General features: G+C 40.6%; 3 protein-coding genes across 5 annotated transcripts in view; 2 read left to right on the top strand and 1 right to left on the bottom strand.

Moving 5' to 3' along the window:
* The first annotated feature begins 123 nt into the window (after positions 1-123).
* extl2 (exostosin-like glycosyltransferase 2) lies at positions 124-4,925 on the top strand. 2 transcript variants are annotated; one of them, XM_005476271.3, is made up of 7 exons: positions 124-294; positions 681-1,129; positions 1,226-1,296; positions 1,380-1,495; positions 3,635-4,094; positions 4,297-4,455; positions 4,700-4,925. In XM_005476271.3, the coding sequence occupies exons 1-5, from the start codon at positions 269-271 to the stop codon at positions 4,035-4,037; spliced, it is 1,065 nt and encodes a 354-aa protein (XP_005476328.1). In that variant the 5' UTR covers positions 124-268; the 3' UTR covers positions 4,038-4,094; positions 4,297-4,455; positions 4,700-4,925. The 2 variants fall into 2 exon arrangements, with proteins under 2 accessions (XP_005476328.1, XP_003438206.1); XM_003438158.5 differs by lacking the exon at positions 4,700-4,925 and having other exon boundaries at positions 4,297-4,532.
* A 118-nt stretch (positions 4,926-5,043) lies between these two features.
* On the bottom strand, positions 5,044-10,506 carry LOC100694830 (presenilins-associated rhomboid-like protein, mitochondrial). Of its 2 annotated transcripts, XM_003437928.5 has the most exons (10): positions 10,349-10,506; positions 9,573-9,756; positions 9,357-9,461; positions 9,110-9,242; positions 7,828-7,923; positions 7,600-7,749; positions 7,210-7,280; positions 7,028-7,129; positions 6,308-6,405; positions 5,044-6,054 (listed from the first exon to the last, which is right to left on the bottom strand). In XM_003437928.5, the coding sequence occupies exons 1-10, from the start codon at positions 10,426-10,428 to the stop codon at positions 5,910-5,912; spliced, it is 1,164 nt and encodes a 387-aa protein (XP_003437976.1). In that variant the 5' UTR covers positions 10,429-10,506; the 3' UTR covers positions 5,044-5,909. The 2 variants fall into 2 exon arrangements, with proteins under 2 accessions (XP_003437976.1, XP_019203202.1); XM_019347657.2 differs by lacking the exon at positions 9,573-9,756 and having other exon boundaries at positions 10,349-10,495.
* Positions 10,507-15,681: 5,175 nt separating this feature from the next.
* The window catches only part of fgf12a (fibroblast growth factor 12a), a 36,495-nt gene continuing 32,650 nt past the window's right edge, over positions 15,682-19,526 (top strand). Inside the window, exon 1 of the mRNA XM_005476269.4 lies at positions 15,682-15,895. Coding sequence (XP_005476326.1) covers positions 15,877-15,895 — 19 coding nt within the window. The 5' untranslated portion in view covers positions 15,682-15,876. The remainder of the gene's footprint in view (positions 15,896-19,526) is intronic.

Raw genomic sequence — 19,526 nt, 5'->3', positions numbered from 1 at the left:
AACAAACATGGCGACTGTTTATCAAAAAGCCGAAATACGCGAGTGAAAATATATTTACGAGGTTGTAACGTAGAAAATGTATTTATAATGAGTAAGAAAAAAATATTCATTTAAGAAGAAATTTTCTCTATAATAAAATAGCTGCGTGGCTGTTAAGTACCGGTTCCAATTTAACACCCGCCGTGTTAAATTGGAACCGCTCTTAACTTGTACACTCTCTTTGGATAAAGTCAGCCAACATGGCGACCGTTTGAAAGAAAGGGGTTAAATGTTTGTAGTGCCAACCAAAATGAGGTGAGTTGTCCGTTCTAGAAAGAAAAATAGCGTATGTCAAAATGTAACAGGCTAGATATGTTACGAGAGAGCCGACTAAACCGTTGTGTTCAAAACAAACGCTGGGCTAAAATCACGTTAAAGTTAGCTAAAATCAGTGCAACTACTTGCACAAGCTAAGCTGTCATTTCGGATAGCCAAGATGGCTTAATTGATTTATTTTTCATCTTGTATGTTTAGTTATGGATGTCATATAATCCTAACATTTATCACAGACCATTGATTAACTAATTTCTGCTTAGAATACAACAAATCAGTCATAGAAACTGCATATGTTTTTTGTTTTTTTTTCTTTTAAACTGGACCTGAGATGGAAATATTAATAAATACTGCAAATCTGTGTGCAGGCTGCACCGTTGCTGCTTTGGGCTCCGACGAACCTATTTGTTTTGGGCAATTCTGCTTATCCTCCTGGTTGGTGCAGTCTTGACAGCTCTGCTGCCACCTGCTGAGGACCAAAGAGGTGTTGGTGTCTTGGAGGTGCTACGAAGGGCAACACCGCAAAAGCAGAATCCCGCACAGGTTCACCATGCTGACAGCTCGGAGGAGGAGGAGAAGTTTACCATCATCATCCAGACTTACAACCGCACAGACGTTTTGCTCAAACTCCTAAACCATTACCAGGGAGTACCTCATCTTCAGAGAATTATCATAGTATGGAACAACATTGGAGAGCAGACACCTGCAAAGCTGTGGAGCTCCTTGGGGCCTCATCCGGTACAGGTAGTCTTCAAGGAGCAGACCAGCAACCGAATGCGCAACAGACTACAACCATTCCCTGAAATTGATACTGATGGTCAGTACATCTGTCAGCTTGCACCGTATGTATTATTTGTTATATTTAAATACATTTTAGTCAGTGAACAGTAGTGTTTTTGTTCTGCTCCTGTAGCTGTTCTGATGCTGGATGATGACACTCTGATCAGTGTCCCTGACATCAGTTTTGCTTTTTCTGTATGGAAGGTAATGAGTATCATAAACTTGGAAAATTTAACTGCAGATTTTAGCTGGCAAACCCTAAGTTGTTTTACTGTTGGGTTCCACAGCAATTTCCAGACCAGATTGTTGGGTTTGTACCGAGGAAACATGTCTCAACGGCAGCAGGAGTGTACAGCTATGGCAGCTTTGAGCTGCAGGATCCAGAAACAGCAGGAGGTGACAAGTAGGTTGATTTTTTTTTTTTTTTTTTTTTTTTTTTTTTTATCACAGTTTTTTCATCCACATACCCTGCATGTTATTTGGGCCTGTACTATGAAGCATGCTCAACATACTCAGGATGTCTGTTGCTTATGTGGCTTCACTTATTTTTACATCAATAATCAGGCTTACATTTATACTTCTGTGTTCGGTTTTAAACGTATCAGTGAGAGATTGAATAACAATCATAGTCTTAATATAAAGAATAATGATCATAGCATTTCTATAAGGACTCACAGATGTCAGAAAATTCCTGCAGGGAGCCAATGGATGTGAGGTAATGTGCAAAGACGGGACATATGTTTGCCTCTGGAACAAAAAGCGACCACAACAAATAGTGGGGAACCATGTGGGAAACAAAAGTCCCAGAATTTTGTTTGTATTGTTGTTGGCACGGCATATAAAACACTGGGACACGACCACAAGGTAATTAATGAATGATGTGCCAAGGACAAGCATGACTGCTGGCAGTAACGTCAGCCACTCATGTGGGTTGCATCAAAAATCCACAGCAGAAGTCTAAATCAGCTTTAAGCGGTCACAAGAAAGTGGTTATCAACTTGATAGGTCCACTCTAGGTTTACCAGTCTGTCATGTGTTCATGTGAGCATGAACACATGAAAGAGGCAACTTCTGACCAATCACAGACGTGGGCAGATCTAACCGATCTGAGTGACCTGATTTTAGAAAGGAAGTTAAAACTGTAGTGTTAAGCTGTGTACAGTACAGGCTCAGAGCAACACGTGTTGCCAAAACAGTAGCGTGAGATTACAAGTATATGATTTAAATTGGCTTTATGAATGGAAAAGCACTATTATATTTATAAAGCCTAAGCTGAAGCCAGGAAGAAAATCTGGCAAAAATGCCATCTGAGTTAACAGACTTCTCAGTACTGCAGTGCTATCCTTAAGACACAGGATAATCTGTTATATCAATGTTTAAATGTGCAGAAAACAATTTTAACTTTATCTTTTCAGCTGAAACTCTGCTGGTGGTGTTTAATGGCTTGAGTGCAAGTTAAGAAAATATATACAAATATAAATTAAAGACAGGCATAGCATGCTTGCAAATTTGATATCTAGTGTATATTCACATTATAAAGGCGTGGAAGACAATAAAATCATTTTAGAAATAGAAATAAAGTTCCTCCTTTAGACGCTAGCTGTCCGTAGACATGTCCAACATGAGTTCCAGGAATGGTGGCGCCATATCCCAGAGAAACGACTGGTCAGTAGGTGGTGAGTTTGTACTTGTTGACTTTAAATTGAACATGAGAAAATTCAAGGCTTATTCAGGTAACTTTGGCATCAACCCTGGTTTATGAAGAGGGTTCATTTTTTTAGGGGGTAGTTTACCTTGAGAATTTGTGCTGCAGACCTAACCAGTTGTGGAGCAGATTATATTTGAGATTTGAGATCAACAGATAAAACGTCACTTCCTACTGACCAATTCACTAGCTGGGACCACATTTTCATTTTAGGTTTGACAGCATTCCTAGTAAATAATGGCAGATGGCTTGATGATGAATTGAGGCTGCAGTTTGGGGAAGGCCTCAGGGGGGACTGGCGATGGCTCCCAGGCTGGGAAGATCCTCATGTACTAATGAGAAGTGAATGAATTGTAAAAAAGGGAAGGGAGGGTGGGGCACGAAGATGAGACTGAACAGCTTGTAGTGCTGGGGAGGGTCGTATACTGATGGAGAACTGGAAGGGATGTGTATGGAGGTGTGGTACCACTCCTGAAATTTAGATAAATTATCTCCACTTAGCTTCCTGGAAATGGTGTTTACATTGCTGTAAGATCCCCCGAGCCAGTCTGAGCAGATAGTAAGAGAGTCTAATGTTTTTCATGAGTCTCTAAAATCTTCTTTCCATGATGAGTAATAAATATAGATTCTACGACACAACTAAACAGCAGCTGTTTTTCTTTCAACCTGCATTATATAAGTATAAATTTCCACAGCAGCGAATCACCATCGTATTGATGAAAATGCAGAGTTAACCCTGAATTTGCGTTGCTGCTCCACTAATCCTGCTTCATAGTACAGGCCTCTGGCTAGGTGTACTTTGTTTTTTAAGCTTCCATCTCCCTGCATTCCCTGCAGATACTCCATGGTGTTAATTGGTGCTGCCTTCTTCCACCGCCGCTATTTGCAGCTCTTTCAGGACCAGCCTCAAGCAGTGCATGCTTTAGTGGATGAAACGCAGAACTGTGACGATATTGCCATGAACTTTGCCGTAGCTCTGTATTTAAGAAAACAGTCAAAGTTGGGTAAAATGAACAAAGCCTCTGGGGTCTTTATCAAACCCGTGGACCTCCGCAACCTGGAAAAGGAGGCCAGCAGTGGATACCAGGGGATGTGGCATCGTCCCGAACACCTTCTCCAGAGGTCCTACTGCCTGAACAGGTTGACGCAGATCTATGGCTTTATGCCTCTTTCCTTCTCCAACCTGATGGTCTCCCAGTTTGGCTTCCCCAGTTATGCAAACCACAAAAGCAGGGGCTGAGGAAGTGCTGCATTACTGATTGCTTTGGATAAAAAGAAGACGAGATATAGCGTTCTGGTAAGTCTGTTTGATTAACATCATGTGACAGGGTGGAGAATAAGTTTGAATTATCTAAGTGTGTGTGTGTGTGTGAGTGAGAGAGTGAGAGAGAACTGTGCCTGGAAACTAAAAAAATGAAAACTTTAATCCCATTGTACATCTTTGATTTTTAGCCTACTCTTTTGAGTTTTAGGATTCTGAGCAGTTTTCTCATTCACAGCGTGACAGTGATGGACGTCTGATTTTGGACAGCGAGGATTGTTAGAAGAATTTGCTGCACACGCCCTTGTCTGATGAGACATCCATATTTGATAAGCTAATCTGTATAGTTTACCAGGAACTGCCTTAGTTACCTTGAAGCCAAAAACTGTCATAAGATGTAAGTATGCTGTAGTTGTATTTAACCAAAAAAACTTTCCACCAACATATCTGAATAAAAAGAAATTGTGAAAAGCATTTAACAGTGACTCTTTATGTCCAGGACAGGAATGTGATTTGATAAATAAAATGTTTTCTCAGGGCATGAAATCATTATTATAATGGTGAAAATAATTGATTCCCTGTTGAATTTGTACATTTGCTCACTCACAAAGAAATGAACAGTTTCTAATTTTCTATGGCAGTGGTATTTTAATGGAGAAAGACAGAATAGCAACCAGAAATCCAGAAAGAACCCCCCCCATCAACTTCAGCAGGGGGTGAAATACTTCCCCCACTCTGAGATGTCCGCATCTGAAGAATTAACTGTGTGTGTTTTGGCACCATGAATTGTGGTATCTTTGTTCCAGATTCTCATATGTGCCAACTATAGATCAAACGCTTCCAATAAAACTTATATTGTCATGAACAGTTTCGTCGCAGCTTTAATTTTAAACATATTACCCTGCTGTGAGAAAAATATTTCTAACCAAAATAGTCAAACTGTAGGGGTTTAAAAAAAAAAAAAAAGTGACTTGGCCACTTTTCTCTGTAATAGAGGGCACTGACAAAGAGATTTGTTACCAAATGAATTATTTACATTAGTAGGTGTAAGTAGGAGTGCCCATTTATCTAAAATCATTGGCTATGCTTATTTTTTTCATTATTCTCCCAATGTAAAGCTAATAGTTTGAATGTGAGTGTTAATAGAGGAAAAGGATCAGACAATAAAATTCTTTGTTTTCTAATGTGGAATTTTTGTTCTTCTGTCTAGTGGCCAATGCAGTTTTCCAGAACAACATGAACACAAAAAGATGGCCATCAAGGTTTTTAGCTTTGATTACTAACACCTGTTTTCCACCAGTAATGTGCCCAGTCTGGTGCTGGTCGATGGCCATATTTTGGCAAGTGTCAGAACTGAAATTTTGCATACTATATCAGACGTTAGTGTCACACAGGGCCGAATCTGAATGCTACATTTGGAAATTAGTGGTAAATTACTTGCAGTAATGTCCTCCCATTGGTTCTGAAATCACTGAATCCAAGTGTTGGGAGGCTGATTTGTGTGGTGCCACCATTCTTTGTTAGTGTAAATGTGTAGAACCAGTTTGAGATTTGGCAAAGCATTGGTGGAAAATGGCTAAATGAGGTAGCAGAGTTACAGATTACCGGTAGCACAACAGGTGCTTAAAGTCTACAAAGTAAACATCTCGACTGCAACACTAGATATGAAGTTTCACCTGCTTTTAAATTTCAAGTTTGCAAGGCATCAAATCAGCAAATGCTCTTTACTAACTTTGGATGTGAAAACTAGATTTATTTATTAATAACAGTCCACTCCATGTCATTGGATAAAAGTGTCCTTGCATATTCTTTTGGATGGGTTCCAGTTCTTTCACAAAGAATTTCAGGGACTTATGATGTTGGTCCACCACCACCACCCCCGGGTCCACGTCCAGGCCTGGAACCTCGGCTGCCTGGTGAACGAATGTCATGCCACAACTTCACAAGGGGCTCCCTCTTCCTCCAGATGAGTTTATGACCATATGCCACATACCACCTGTATGAAGAGATGCATGGCAGGGTAAAATGTGGAGAAAGCAGAACAGGATGCTCCCATTAGGCCACATTAAGACATATTTAAAAAAAAAACTGGGCAAAATCTGTCTGCTTATGTAAGTCTAAGAAAACAGTTAAACCCTCCAGAAAAAGTAAGTAATCAGATTTGGGATTAAGGCAGTTTCATAAACCTTTAACTGTATTTTATATTGTTAACATGGACAGACTTGTAAAAATAAGACCTGAGGACTCACACTCCAAAGAGGGCTCCGCCAAGGTGAGCTGCATGGTCAAACAGCCGCCATCCCAACAGAAGTCCTGCTGTATCTGCAGCAACGAGCACTTTCAGAGCCTAAATATAAACAAAGGCAAAGCTGCATTCAGTGCACTGACATGCATACTTCCACAGTTACTCATACATGTACCTTTTTATTTAGTCCATGCACACTTGCATCTCTTCCTGCAGCAAAAATGGGAAGGAAGACAAAAGCAACTCAAGCAACCACTCGTTATATCCAAGGTAGGCAGAAGAGATTCTCTGAATGCACATGTCCAACCTTAAAGCAGATGGGCCACAGCAACAGCAGCCCACAGTGGGTGCCACTCCTGTCAACTAAGAACTGAGGCTACAATTCCCATGGGACAATCAAAGATTGGAAAAACAATATCATTTCGACACCACAGCCTACCTGAGTATTGCTGCTGACCATGTTCATATGTTTATAACTACAGTGTGCACATCTTCTGACGGCTGCTTCCAGCAGGATAACACACCATGTCACAAAGGTCAGATCATCTCAAACTAGTTTCTTGAACATGACAATGAGCTGACAGTAGTCACCTTGTTGAATCAGTGCCATGAAAAACTGAGGCATTTCTGAAGGCAATATGGATTCCAATGGAGCACTTGTAAGGTGTACTTAATAAAATGTCCAGTGAGTGTGTGTAGGAAATATTAAGTGTGCAGCACTTACTGTTCCTGCTGTGAAAGTGACCATGGGAAGGAAGATTATGCCGAGCTTGGCCTCTGGCATCTTAGAGCAGATAGCAGCGAGCACTGCCATGACGGCGCCTGACTGTGGATCAAACACAGTTATAATCACAGCCGTCCTTCATTTGAGTTGAGCTTTAAAATGGATTTTAGCAAATATCTTACCGCCCCTAATGATGGATAGAGACGCCCGGTGGCTGCTTTACATGTGTAACTGACCATAGTGGAAACCACACCTAAAAACACATACAGCTGAAAATCAAACATTTGGTAGCCTTTCTTACTTCCTGTTACCTATATTCTCAATTATCAGCCATTCATAATACTGAAAGGCCCTAAAAGTTTGAGTGTCCCAAAATTAAAATAAGGTTTGTTTGTTTTTTGGTGCTGTAATAAATGATGGATGGAATAACAGCGAGTTTCAGTTAAACATGAAGCAAAGAGATCATTAAACTATCCACCCTGGATTAAACACTAATGTTAAAAATATTCAAGTATTGTGTTTAGATTTAATAAATGTTATCAGACTCCAGTTGTGTGCTTTATTTGACTCACCAGCAGACAGGTAAACTGCAAGAAATTGCTCTTTCCCCAAAAGAGAGACGATCCCTGAGGAGAATATCCATAGGACATACATGTTGGCCACCATGTGGATGATGGAGTAGTGACTGAAGGAGGACAGGGCCATAGGAAGGCAGCGTGTTTCTGGAAGAGGAGAGGCAAAAAAAAATGCACACACTGCAAACACAAAGAGGGCATGATCGTTAGCACAGGTGAACTCACTGGAGGCTGGGTTGGACGTGAAGTACTTAAGCATACTTCTCTGCATTGAAGGGATCCGCCAACAGCAGAGGACTGCGGCATTTAGTGCGATAATACCTAGAAAACATTAATAAATAAAAGGTCCCAACTATGAAGAAATGCAAAGTGATAAAAAACAAACAAACAAAAAAAATAAAACAACACACACACACACACACACACACAGGGTTGGGTATCGTCACTTATTTCTACAATCGATTCAATTCCGATTCACAAGATCCCGAATCAATTTGATCCACGATTCGATTCCATTCGATTTGAATCGGGGAAATTTTGCCTCAGACAGTCAGAAATATTACAATTCTGATCACTAATCAGTACATATCAATATTTTATATCTTTAAAAAGATAGCTGACACTTGTGAGACTTTATCAAAGGTGTGAGCATCACAGCAGATGCCTTTGTGTCAAAGTAACAGAGGATAAAACACAGAAAACCATGAAGGAGACTTTCCTGGCCTGACTTTTTATAGCAGATAACCTTAAAAATATTGTGCAGTAGAACAAAAACTGAGGAAAACCATGAATCAACATATGAACATTACCTGATGCTGCTGAAGTGAAGCAGAGCAAAGTTACAGAGGTTTCTATTAGAGATACAGTTAAGCATTTTGCATAATTTAAAAAGTTTAAATTTCATTAGTATTGAACACCAGAAATGCGGTTTTCTTGTCGGAAGTCATTTAAGTAAAAAAGAAAAAAAAACCAAAAAAAAAACACAGCAGCCGACAGCGCTGTAAACAATGGTAGACTGGTAGGTAATAAGCAAGTGAATAGGAAACTTCTTGAAGTACACTGAGAGAGAGATAGAGCTGTGCATGAAGTGTGATTTTATCGTGGTGGAGGCAAAACAGCAAGTAAGAGGGAAGTCATGATGATGTTTATGTGAAGCGTAGTTTGGATCTTCTTTTGCTGCTGGTTCAATCAACTTTGGTTGGAGAGACACAAAACCTGCAGCTTCAGAATCTAGCGCAAAAAAAGATGTAAACACAGAGCGCGGACCAGACGCATCAAAATGAGTGAGCTGTTGGCTTTCAGCCCCGATGGCGTGTCCGTGTACGTCTCGTCGGGACGTCCGTGTACCTGCTGTCATTTACTGTTTTAGCTGTTTGGTGGTTGTCGAAATTTTGTGAGATTTATCCTGAGATTCTGGCGTTTCGGGCAATTTTAAATCGGAAAATCGATAATCAAAACCCACCCCCCGCACACACACTTCAAAGATGTTGACTGTGTAAAATAATACCAGTGACAGTCTTCTGTCCCTCTGTGAGGCTGTTCCAGAAGTCATCCACCATGGACACCAGGAGAATGAGCTGTCGCTGGAAGCTGGACAGCTGGTTCCACCAGTCGTGCCAGTATGCCATGTCCTGGGTGCCCTGGGAACATGTGGAAGGTTCACAGAGTCTCTGTGAGCAGCTTGTAAATCAAACCAGTAATGCAATGTGCAAACAGAGGAGATGTGAAATAATGTGGATCATCAAAATGCTCACCTGCATGCCTTTTTCTGACTTCTCTTCATCTTTTGCAGTCTGAAGTCTCGACTTTAGACTCTCATATTGGAGAATGGCCGCCGCACCAAAGGAGCAGCCTGTAAACTGAAATGGAGTCAGACAACAGCCAGCAGCACCCTACTGTCCCAAACATCGGCGTACCATGCATCCATTTCATCACTACACATCAGCAGTAGAAAACTGGGGGGGGCCTACCCCTACTGTGAACATCAGCGGTGTGAAAAGTGTTGGCCTGGGGACTTTAGGAGGAGGCTGGGGCACCGGAGTGCCAGCCTCAGTGGCTGAGGTGTTTGTTTCCTGTGTGGCATTTTTTTTCTTTATGTCCGGCCTTTTGGCCTCCCGTTGAAATCCACACCTCTGCTGGTTGTAGGGGTTAAGACTGCCAGGAGAAGGAGGCAGCTTTTAAAGCAGGCAGTTGTTGAAATATACACAAAAAAGTATAAAATCAATGTTCAGTTTAGGGGAAGAACATAAAAGTCCTGCTTTGAAAACTATTTTTCCATTTATTTATTTATTTTTTGTAAAATTACAGTTACTTACAGTTACTGCTGGTTGAAGAGTTACAAAAAAATTAATGCATCCGTGATAAAAGCTAATAATACTGACAACAATTCAAGCACCCACAATGTATACATCTACATGGGTAGCATGCCTCACAGTGGCTCCATAACTACTTATTGTTAGTATCAGTACCAATAATAAAAGCACGACATGCTGTTTGAGGCACTCAGTTCGTTTACAGAAACACAGAAAGACTACAGTAAGTCGTATACGCTTCGATATCGCAGGTTACGGCTGTAAGTAAATGAAACGTGAAGCTGTCTTCAGCTTTGTGGATCTCCCTGCAATGACAGTCGGAACAGTTAGGTAAGCACGGGCTGCGGCTGGTGGAGAAGTAAACACACACATCCTGTCAGTGTTACACCTGTGCAGACAGACGCTGCGACCACAACGACCTTGTGTTTGCTCACCTGGAGCTTCGTGGAGTGGTGTTCTGGGATCTCACGAACTCTGTTTTGGCCCATTTTATCGCGTATCCTCTCCACGCCATGATTGTGTTAACCTTCCGCTTCAAGCCCGTCCCACCACCAGACTGTGGCTGGTGCTGCGTTCACGGACTCATGTAAAAGCCAATATTTGTAACTTGGTTCTGCATCTACAGCCAGCTCTTGCGCTGTGTCTGACTATATACATTCGGTTTACAGTATCTATTTAACTTAAATTGGTTATCTTATATTTAGTTGTTGCGTTAGTATTGTCAGTTTGATTTTTATTGGGTGGACACAGAGCTGCACAACACCAAAGGGTCAAAATCCTCGCATGCTTATAGATACAATAAAAGATTATTTTGTCATAACCGTTCAGCTGTGCAACAATAAATACTCCACAGGCCTCTGTTAGCGTCTCTTTTGTTTGGTATAATCAGCTCCCTCTAGTGGCGCATTGACGCACCGATTTGTCAGAACAAAAGCGCTTTCAACAGTGGTTAAATTGTTACACGTGTAGCAACTATTTCGTTTTTGTTTGTTTGTTTGTTTGTGATGGGATGTGCTACAATATCCGCAAATTTAACAATTTAACAGTAAAACAGTTTTTACTCCAGTGTGAGTATCTCAGACTTCTGGATGCCTATCCACTGCACTGATTTTTAACCAGTAAAAGATAGTGCTTCATCAAAATATAATTTATAGTTTGTGGTAGTTGTACTTTCCGTCTTTTGTGTTTATTTAACTACATGTCAGGGCAATAATATTCACTGTACTATCTGTACAGCTGACTCCAGTGTCTGACACATACAGCAAGGATCTGTAGGTGACATGAAAATGAGGGAACTACAGAAAAAACACTATTATCAGATGTATGCACTCAGGGACGTAATTTCCAGGGGGGGGGGTTGACCCAACCAATATAACCCCCCAATAAAATTATGAATTATCTTGCATAAATAGGCTGTTGATTTTCTTTACTCATTTCAGTTATTACCAGCAAAATAGTTGCATGTTTAATCATCTGGGAATTTACCCAGATTTATTTATTTATTTAGACAGAGATCTTGACCCCCTCAACGTTCAGCACAAAGTTACGCTGATGTATGCACTCAACAGTATTCAATTCAATTTTATTTATAAAGTATCAAATCACAACAACAGTTACCTCAAGGCGCTTTATATTGTGAGGTAAAAACCCTACAATAATACAGGGAAACACTAACAATCAGACAACCCCCGATGAGCAGGCGCTTTGGCAAAGGTGGGAAGGAAAAACTCCCTTTTAACAGGAAGAAACCTCTGGCAGAACCTGGTTCAGGAAGGGGCAGCCTTGTGATGCAACTGCTTGGGGGAGAAGAGAGGAAGACACGCTGTAGAAGACAGCCAGAGATTAATAATAACTCATAATTAAATGCAGAGAGGTGTATAAACACATGGAGAGTGAAAAGAGTTGAGAGATAGGGGCCTGGAAGCTGAAGGCTCTGCCTCCCATTCTACTGTTAATACTCTAGGAACCACAAGTAAGCCTGCAGTCTGAGAGCAAAGTGCTCTGCTGTGGTGATACAGCACTATAAGGTCATTAAGATAAGATGGGGCCTGATTATACAAGACCTTTTATGTGATGGGAAGGGTTTTAAATTAGATTCTGGGTTTAACAGGGAGCCAATGAAGAGAAGCCGGTATAGGAGAAATATGCTCTGTCTTTCTTGTCCCTGTCAGTACTCTCGTGGCAGCATTTTGGATCAACTGAATGCTTTCAACAGTATTGTCGAACAAAATGAAGAGAACTGTGTTGGAGCAGTTACTACACATAGACCTCACAACTTTAGGTTGAAAATAATAAGCCACCAATGACATGCTGAAGAGCCACTATGCATTCCATCTTTAACAAAAGAAGCCAAGATGAAGTTGGATCAGAATGATGGGAAGAGAAAAGTATAGTGAAGGAGAGAGACAGCTCGTGCGCTGGAGTGTACCACATTATTTCTCAAACGTGGTGGAGGCAATGTAATTGCTGCTGGTGTTCTGTGTTCGTGTGACTGCCGATAGAAACGGGAGGATGAATTCTGTGGATGTGTACAGGTTTCTGCTCAGATTCAGACAAATGCTGCATTGGATGGTGCTTCACATTGCAAATAGATAATAATCCAAAGCATATTGCAAAAGCAACCCAAGAGTTTCTCCAGGCAAAGATATGGGATGGATATTGTTCAATGGCACAAGTTAGCGCCCAACAGAGTGTGCTTTGTTGCTGCAGACAAAACTAAAGACAAAAAGGAAAAAGACAAAAACAAGCAGCAGCTGAACATCTCGAGGGAGGAAGCAGTGTTTGCTGACGTCCATGGGTTCTAGACTTCAGGCAGTCACTGACAGCAAAGGATTTTTATCCGAGTACTAAAATGTATCCTTATATTTAAAATGACCTTACTTTATCCAGTTGCTTTTGAGCCCCTGAAAACACTGGACTGTGTATAAAAGTGGATGTATTTTCCCAATAATTCATACATTACTTCTGTTAAACCCGTTAAATTAAAGCTGAAAGTCTGCACTTTAACCACAGCTTGATTGTCTGAATTAAAATGCACTGTGGTGACAGGTAAAATTACAAAAGCTGTGTCACTGTCCAAAACATTATGGACCTAACAGTCTTTCAAAATCCTATCCTGTATTGAACTAATTAAGAGAATGGGGGACAATGACTCTATGAATTTGTCTTTTTATTTAACATTTTCAGAGCCTGCTTAAAGAATTTCCCTATTGATTGCTACAGCTATTAACATGTTAGGATTTCACATGAGCAAAACATTGAATGAAAGACTTCCTTACCTCTTCCTTTCCAAAAAATCCAATTTCTTCCAATTAAATTATAAATACACAAAAGTTTGCCTTCATGAAAACAAGAAACACTGGAAAACGTAGGCAGTAACTGAGCAATATTGATGACATTAGGTGTTGCTATTGGCATTTGGACAAGTTCCACAAACTTCTCCCAGGCCAGCCACTGACTCCAGAAATAGGTGAAGAAGGGAGAATTTTGCAGCGGGAAGGCTGCACTGCAGTGTCTGCAGAGGAGAGCTCTCCTCCGATGCAATATCTGCACTTGCTGGGCTGTTTTAGCTCTACACAATACTGCACAGAGAAAGCCAGAAAAAGAGTTAAAAGGTAGGACTGATGGGGCACACAAGCGATTCATCTTAAGTGAAGCAGACAATGCATCTCCTGGATACATTATAATACAATCTGACTTCTGCGAGAAAATTATATAGTCATACAGAGGGAACAGGGTGTGTAGCTGTTTCAGGACAAAGATATTGTGTACAAAGGCAGGGACAGCAGCATGCCTTTGCCACTGTATGGGGCAAGGACACACTGCCAAGTTAGATGATATCCTATGGGTGCAGGTCTGGGGCAGGGGAGGACACAGAGATACACAAGAGAGGAGTTAGGGGAGGAGAGATGAAGAAAGGAGAGGAAGGAGGGGATAGGAGTCAGGCAGGGAGACCGGATGGGAGAGGAGGGAGAGGTAAGAGAGTAGACAAAAAAAAGGGGTGAGAAGCATGAATATTTCAGGCATCAAAGAGTGAAGTTAAAGATGTTGCTCATTTGGATTTTCATTAAAGAGATGAACACACATACAAAGCTCTCTCTGAATCTGTAGAAGACTTTAGGTGTCTTTCTGATCAGTGCAGTCCATTTTCCCCCCCAGCAGAGGTGTTCTCTTTCAGGTCCCCTCATCGATTTGCTGTGAACTGACGCCCGCCAGGATTCGCCTGTGTCGGCAGCAGGGCAGCCAGTCCCCGGCACATGTGACAGGAAGCATAACGTCTGAAATCAGAGCAACTTTTCATTCACGTATGACGGCCTCTTGTGCCACTGCAACTGTAACCACATGGAGAAAATATTAAAGCCACTCTGACATTCAACCTCCCGGTTTTGCACTGTGATTTGGAGCTACAGGCGGAGGCATGACGCGGAACGTCATTTGGCCTTCAGGTTTCTATTACAGCTCAAAGGCTAGAAACATCTTATACCAGCACCTCATTCTTTTTATACCATCAGAGGAAACTCTAGCTGTTGTCATAGCGTCCCATCAGAGTGCTGACAGGGCGCTTTCCAAGACACTGATCAATGGACCAGTTAGATAATACCACACTAGTTGTTTTCTGGTTTTTTTTACTGCATAAATTTTGAGACTCAGTGCAGGATTGTGGCATTCTTCTCCTTCGGCTGATAGACAGAATCATGCTGTGTGAATTGAAGACTCTGGATTTCGGGACAGCAACAAAACACAACATCAACCTTTCAGTACTCCTACTGATTAATAGGAATACAACAAATCTGTTTGTGTGTGTTTCTTTTTTATTTAACAAAGGATAGAAAAAAAACACTCATCACAGAACAAGAGCAGCACTTGAATAAAGGTGAAAGCAGCGTACTCTTACTCACACACTGTGCCTTTGTGTACATATCTGTCCTGGCAGTTCATGATGATGTGATTTCATTACACAACACTGGTTTACACTGAAACAGCTCACTCTGAATGCACAGCCTTTGTGTTCGCTGTACTGTGTATCTATCATAATTCTGCTGCAGTATAATCAAATAACAGGCACAATAAAGCGTCAAATGCTCTGGACACAGTTATTGATCTGATTCATTCATTAAATATTAATGTCTCTCAGCAAAAATATCATATACCTTTGCAACAAGTAATACAACATGTACATTACGTGGTCAGCAACTGAGGGAGGGGGGGGCTCTTAATTTTGCAGAGATCCGTTCAAATTATGAAAGAGAATTGAATTTATGGGGTGCTATAGCACTACATTTGCCCTCAAATGGTCCCAATAAATAAATATATAAAAAACAAAACAAAACACTGAAATATTCAGTTGCAGTGAAAATATTCCTGCATAATTTCCATTTTTCTTTTGCAGAAAGGTATAAAAATTTGATATGTATAAAACAATCTCCCTAAAAACAGTAAAAAAAAGAAAAAGAAAAAAGAGGGCAGCCTGGTTGCAATGTCGATTGCTTTGGAGTTGAGGACAGATGAACAGACGAGAAGGCAGAACTCATCCTCTCGCAATGAAACAGTTCATTCATTATAACCATTTCTCTGCTGCATGCCAAATCATTTCTGCATCAAGGCACAATGCACACTCTGCATCTCCTCTTGAAACACAAGCGTACACAAGTCCCTCCCCCCTCCCTCACTCACTCTTTACCTGAGCCATCAGTCCACCTTACTCAGAAACTCTCAGAAGCACCAAAGTGTGAGCTCACTCGAGAGCTCAGCACTCGGTGTGTCTCCGGCCAAGTAGGGGTCCTAGAAGGATCTCATTTGGGGGAAAAAATTTTAAAAAATACAATTGAAAATAATATTAGGCTTACTTGAAACAACCAACTTGCCTCCCTCTTCTCAGCTGTCCTGACGGAAGAAGAGAGCGCGCACGAGGCGAACGCATAGTCCGCATCGGCAGTATCCAACTTCGGCACCACAAGAGGACATGGGTGACAAAAACGCCGGTAAGAAACTTCCACGTGCTTCTTTATGAATAATTTACGAGCACATTTTGCTTGGGTAGTTGTTCAGACGCAGTGTTTAATGGAGTGGACTATTTAAGCACGGACTGCGCAACGTCAGAAAAAGCCAAACCTAACTCTAAATAAAAAAATAAAAAAATACACTTTTTGAATATGGGCACGAATTTGACCCAGTGGATGCGCAAGATATCCTGCACACGCCTTAACTAACCACACATCCTCACCACATGGTTCAGTGCTGCAGGGCGACGCTGCTGCTGCTGCTGTATCCAGACTCTCTCGCTCAGTCTACTGCCTCTTATAGTTTTGTCACCCCAAGCATACACTCTGCAACCCCAGTGTGCACCTTAAAATCCTGGTTATGATTTAACATTATAAGGACTGCAAATCACATATGCAATGATGGACATATACATTTATAGAACCAGTGTAAATATTACTCTAGGCTTTGGCTGTTTTCAAGCAGGGTGCTGCGCATGGTAAAAGGTTTGGTCTCCCTTCTCCCAGCTTCTTTACTCTATCAGTGCTGTCAGCTGATTTAGACAAAAACTGCTGCCTCTCCACTTTTTTTTTTTTTTTTTTTTTTTTTTGCGGTGAAACGACTGCTCTGCTGTTCTCCGTGTAGCGGCGGCAGTGTGCCCTGAACGATTAGCATGCGTGTTGTTGACAAAGCCTTTCAACTTTACCAGTAATGGGTAGAGAGGCTGCAGTTTACACCTGCTGGATGCTGAGTCTGCTCCCTGAAAAGCTAGATGCCTTTAAAGGCGTTTCACTCTAAACAGTGATGTGCTTCATTGTCTTTATGTTGTGGAGGTGTTTTTTTGTTTTGTTTTGTTTTTTTTAAAGACACATGGGGGTTAAAGCACAAAGGGGGGTGTTCCCTGTGTAAATATATTTGGATTAGGGACAGAGTGCCCTTGTTTAAGTAGGGTAACCTTCAGGCAGGGTCACATTGGCCTGTTTCACTCAGAGTTGTTCTAAAGCATAGTGTGGTAACACAGCAAAAGCCTATAAATGTCGTGGGGAACAGCAGGCTACATGCCAAGTGCACAGTTTAGATTCCACTTACATCATTTGGAGCACGGATATTAAACTAAGCTTACATCGTGGGCCACAAACAGCCTGCTTTGTTTTTAAGTTGGCCAAAAAAATCAATATAAGAAAACAAAGTGTGAGGTTCTTTTACTTGACAAAGATATGCTGCTGTAATTATTGAAAGAAATCTGTCAGCACAATTATTTGGCCTTACATTTTTAAAATAAATGAAAGATGAAAGTCATTTGTTAACTTGCAGAAAATGTCCTATTTTATTTCTTTATTTTACTGGTGACACACTGTAAAAAATATATATTTTTTATTAGTAGATACAAGAAACACAGGATCGTTTCTCTCATGTAATGGTTTATCTAGCACTTGATTACACTGGTGTATTGTGAATGGCTGTAAAATTTATTAAATTAAGGTTTAAAGTCAAAAATTTATATCCTCCTTCATATTTTCCAAAGCTGTCCAGTGGGTCGAACTAGAGTCTTTGCTAGGCCGATTCTGGCCCCCGGGCCTTATGTTTGACATCCCTGATTTAGAGTATAAACCTTTTTCAACCCACTCTGGGATCTCTAGTGTTTATCACTTAATGAAGCAGTTACAACCACCACCAACCTCTGAATTTAAGTTTCTCCTGTGCATATGTACTAAATCTGTGGAAGTGTAAGTCGAACTGTCACTGTGAAAATCTGCAGAATGTCTTTAATCAACCATGCACTGTTTTCTCTCTCTGGTTGTGTTATTGGTGTTTTTGCTAATTTATTCACTTATTTATTTCATATTCATTCTTCACTCCTTTTCAGATGCATCACCTCTCATCACTGGTTTATTACTAAATTAAGTGATTGCATTGTTTGGTTGTAGTTTTTTATGCTGACATGTGTTGGATGCTATTGTCGTTTCTCTCTGTGCATGGCATGCCTTGATTCTCTGACCAAGTGTGATCTCATATAAAGTACAACATCAGCTCACGGGCCCTCAACTTAAGTATGGTGCTTGTATAAAAATGTTGTTTTATGCTGATTATTGCATTTACATGGATGCTTTGGTGGGTGTTCATTTGGTTTAGATGTGTCCAAAACAATCAACGCAAAGCTGAAAACAATAGGCGTCTTTGAGTGATTGCCACCCACATGCCTGTAATTAAATAAAGAAATAATAATGAATAAATGCAAAAATCTCAGTTATCTCTGTTCAATCTGCCACAAGTGTGTTGTTGCTGTCCTACAGTCAAATTGAGCCCCTAACCTCAAGTTTGCACACTTGTCATTCAGCAGAAAGGTGTTTGGCAGCATTACTTGATGCAACCATAAACAGTTTTGAAACAGTGCTGATTTGAGCAGCACAGTTTCGTTCAGCTTTGCAGAATATTAGAATTTCAGCAAACAGTAATAACCATCAGCAGTGACTCTGGGGTTTTGTGCATTTAAATATCTTCTCAAATCTATGACTGTTTATCTTTGTATAGGTTGTTTTAACTGCCCGTTAATAAATATTGTTGTAATATTTAGTGATAGAGATGGCAATAGATTTCCACACAGAAATGATTTATTGGCATCTGTAGTTTATGCAAAAGTTTTGTCTAGTAGAATAAAGTTGTTGTGTTGCTGTCAAAGCAGCTTACGAAAACAACATATATGCTATTATTATTTACCCTCAGCCAAAGATGTACACTATATTATGCATCACTGCTGACTATTTATATGATCTTTTAAAAACAAGTCATGCCTTAATTTCTACTTCAAAATGAAAATTAAATAGAGATAGACAGTGTAGCCAGTGTTTGATTTGAAGCGTCCATTACATTTCCAAGTAACTAAAGCAAATATGATGCACTGGAAGTAAAATTTGAATTTCAGTTAATACAGAACTGGCATCATTAGCTTTATTTATGGCATATGAATTGTAGGGCAAGTCAAGAACATCACTATTTGTGATGGAAGGTTTTTGATTGTTCTCTTCGTTTAGATCAGGGGTAGGGAACGTTAGTCCTCGAGAGCCGGTGTCCTGCAGGTTTTAGATCTCACCCTGGGTCACCACACCTGAATCAAATGATTAGTTCATTCCCAGGCCTCTGGAGAACTTCAAGACATGTTGAGGAGCTACTTTAGCCATTTAAATCAGCTGTGTTGATTTGTGTGGGACACATCTAAAACCTGCAGGACACCGGCTGTCGAGGCCTGGAGTTCCCTACCCCTGGTTTAGATGGTAGAGTGTTAGCACTGCTAATAGGGCTAGCCTTCTAGTAGTAGTACTAGTTGTAATTGTGCTTTTGTACCAAGCAGACTTGCAAACTACTTTATCGGTTTATAGCAGCCTATAAACTGATACATGCAATAAGCTCAAGGTGGTGTGTCCTGTGTCATAGTGCCACACCACAGTTTTCTGTTGCTGAGGATGCTTAGTGGCCTAATTGTGCATGGCTGCATATCTGCTCACTGTTGATGGCATATTTTATACTGCACTAAAGTAAAAACTAGAATGTTGGAATGCTAGTGAAAATGTTGAATGTGTACAAAAGATAATGTGATTTTTACAAAACAGGCTAAATTATTTAATCTCACCGGTC

Source organism: Oreochromis niloticus, linkage group LG18 (assembly GCF_001858045.2).
Source record: "Oreochromis niloticus isolate F11D_XX linkage group LG18, O_niloticus_UMD_NMBU, whole genome shotgun sequence".
Taxonomy (NCBI): Eukaryota; Metazoa; Chordata; class Actinopteri; order Cichliformes; family Cichlidae; genus Oreochromis; species Oreochromis niloticus.
This window is presented reverse-complemented; position numbering and strand designations above follow the sequence as displayed.